The sequence below is a fragment of the Mastomys coucha genome, unplaced genomic scaffold (genome assembly GCF_008632895.1).
Source record: "Mastomys coucha isolate ucsf_1 unplaced genomic scaffold, UCSF_Mcou_1 pScaffold15, whole genome shotgun sequence".
Lineage (NCBI taxonomy): Eukaryota > Metazoa > Chordata > Mammalia > Rodentia > Muridae > Mastomys > Mastomys coucha.
This window is the reverse complement of record NW_022196897.1, coordinates 12,826,275-12,828,466: the sequence shown is the minus strand read 5'-3', so window position 1 is coordinate 12,828,466 and position 2,192 is coordinate 12,826,275. Positions and strand designations below refer to the sequence as shown.

The window sequence follows — 2,192 nt, the reverse complement described above, 5'->3', positions numbered from 1 at the left end:
CTAAGACAAGTAAAGTGAGCCGGGCGATGGAGGCGCACACTTTAATCCCAGCGCTTGGGAGGCAGAGGCAGGCGGATTTCTGAGTTCCAGGACAGCCTGGGCTATACAGAGAAACCCTGTCTCGAAAAACAAAAAACAAAAACAAACAAACAAAATAAGTAAAGTGTATCTGCAAAGTTATGTCAAACTTTATTATTATTATTATTATTATTATTATTATTATTATTATTATTAAAGTGGAAATCCTCCAAGTAGTTTTAATTGTCTTGTGCACTCAAACGTCTCAGTATGTGCTAGGTATGTACAGTTGGTGGCAAGGAGGAACTCAGAATGGTGGCAGAAGAGATGTGAGTAATGGCTGGGTAACCCCAGCACATCTGAAGACCCCAGAATCGGAAGGCCTGCCTCCACTTCCTTTCTGGGGCCATGACCCAAGGAGGTAGGGCATGCTCAGATGAATCGTGATTGAGTCACTCCAGATTGGCAAATGCCCCTTGAAGCCCAAACCTTGGCCTCCACCCATCTGGGAATGAGGGGTGACTGGCTGCTGTGCTCTAGTTGTTGAGGCCTCTTGGGACTTGGGAACCCCATCTTTAAGCTCCGCCCCAAGGCCCCACCCCTCACTAGGAGGGAAAAGGCACTTGCTGGTAGCTCTACTCACAGGCACTGGGACCTGGAGCTGGAGGACTAAGAAGATAGACTGCTGCTACTTGCCGCAGGTGAGTCCTTGTATAGATACTGACTTGTGCTTACAGGTTCCTCCTGGGCAGCCCCTGCTCTCCCTTGGATGCTCATCAGTGCCTTCTAGCCTTTTGTCCCCAGTCCCAGCTGCATCCTGGAGCATTTCTTGGATACTTGGTGGAGGGTGGTAACTCGGTACTTGGGCCTACCTCCAATACACATAGGCCTGTCACACATTCTGGTGTCTCCACATCTGCCCATAGATGCCTTAGGGATATGGCTCTCCACAGGGCAGACTCCTCTTAGATGGGTGTCTTTGTAGGCTATAGGCTCTCAAGCAGCCCTACTCTTCCCTGAGTCCATATATGTTTCTCTGCTCACCCCTGCAGCTTGGACCATGGACCCCCATGAGATGGTTGTGAAGAATCCATATGCCCACATCAGCATCCCTCGGGCTCACCTGCGGTCTGACCTGGGGCAACAGTTAGAGGAGGTTCCTTCTTCATCTTCCTCCTCTGAGACTCAGCCTCTGCCTTCAGGAACATGTACCCCAGAGCCAGTGGGCCTCTTACAAACTACTGAAGCTCCAGGGCCCATAGGTATCAAGGGCATCAAGGGTATTGCTCCTGAGCAGAGCCAGCAGACCTGGCAGTCACCTTGCAATCCCTATAGCGGTGGGCAACGTCCATCGGGACTGACTTATGCTGGCCTGCCGCCTGTAGGGCGTGGTGATGACATTGCCCACCACTGCTGCTGCTGCCCTTGCTGCTCCTGCTGCCACTGCCCTCGCTTCTGCCGTTGTCACAGCTGTTGTTGTGTTGTCTCCTAGCTGACTATCCAACCTTCAGGGCTGTGGGGCCCAGGTTTCTGCTCAGTGCCAAAGTGGTGCTGGACATCAGGAGCAGCCATTGTCATGAGCATCAGCCATTTCCTGCCCTGGGCAGGGGAGCCGGTCTACCAGGAAGGTTCAGCTGGAGCCCTCTGGGATAGGGTTCCAGCCACTAGCCATGTTGGCAGCAACAGGGACACCCTTCACGTCCTGCAAGACTTTGGCAATAAAGCAGGATGAGCACTGTGCCCGTGACTGCTTTTTTACCAGGGGCCCATTTGGGAGAGGATCCTAGTCTGATCAACTACTTTCATCCACAACATATACAAATACAATCTCCCCAACAGGCTCCCAAACTCTGTGGGATCTTCCAGAGACGGGAAAGATCTAGAGACTGCCTCCTGACATCCATAATTTAGGGACCTTGCTGATCTCATTCTGCCAAGGGGCTTGTAGGTGGTAATATGGCCACTGCCCCGGGCCAGTTCCCTGTACTCCCTAAGGCTAAAGCTGAGATGTAAACAAGGCTAACCTTGAGTCACAAGGCAGGAGGGTGCCGTGCAGGCCGCTGCTGGGGGCCCTGAGAAAGTATTCTAGAGGAGGATCAGATTGGAGAACTGTTGGTGGGTGGGGCTGGTGTTAGCAGGTTTCAGGGAGTGGGAGCACAGGATACAGGACCCAG

The 2,192-nt window shown here is 52.4% G+C and overlaps 1 protein-coding gene across 1 annotated transcript; it reads left to right on the top strand.

The window, feature by feature from the left end:
• The first annotated feature begins 599 nt into the window (after positions 1 to 599).
• Cysrt1 (cysteine rich tail 1) lies at positions 600 to 1,758 on the top strand. Its single transcript, XM_031373317.1, has 2 exons — positions 600 to 719; positions 1,071 to 1,758. Exon 2 carries the CDS (start codon positions 1,079 to 1,081, stop codon positions 1,508 to 1,510), a length of 432 nt encoding a protein of 143 aa, XP_031229177.1. The 5' UTR covers positions 600 to 719; positions 1,071 to 1,078; the 3' UTR covers positions 1,511 to 1,758.
• The last annotated feature ends 434 nt before the right edge of the window (positions 1,759 to 2,192 follow it).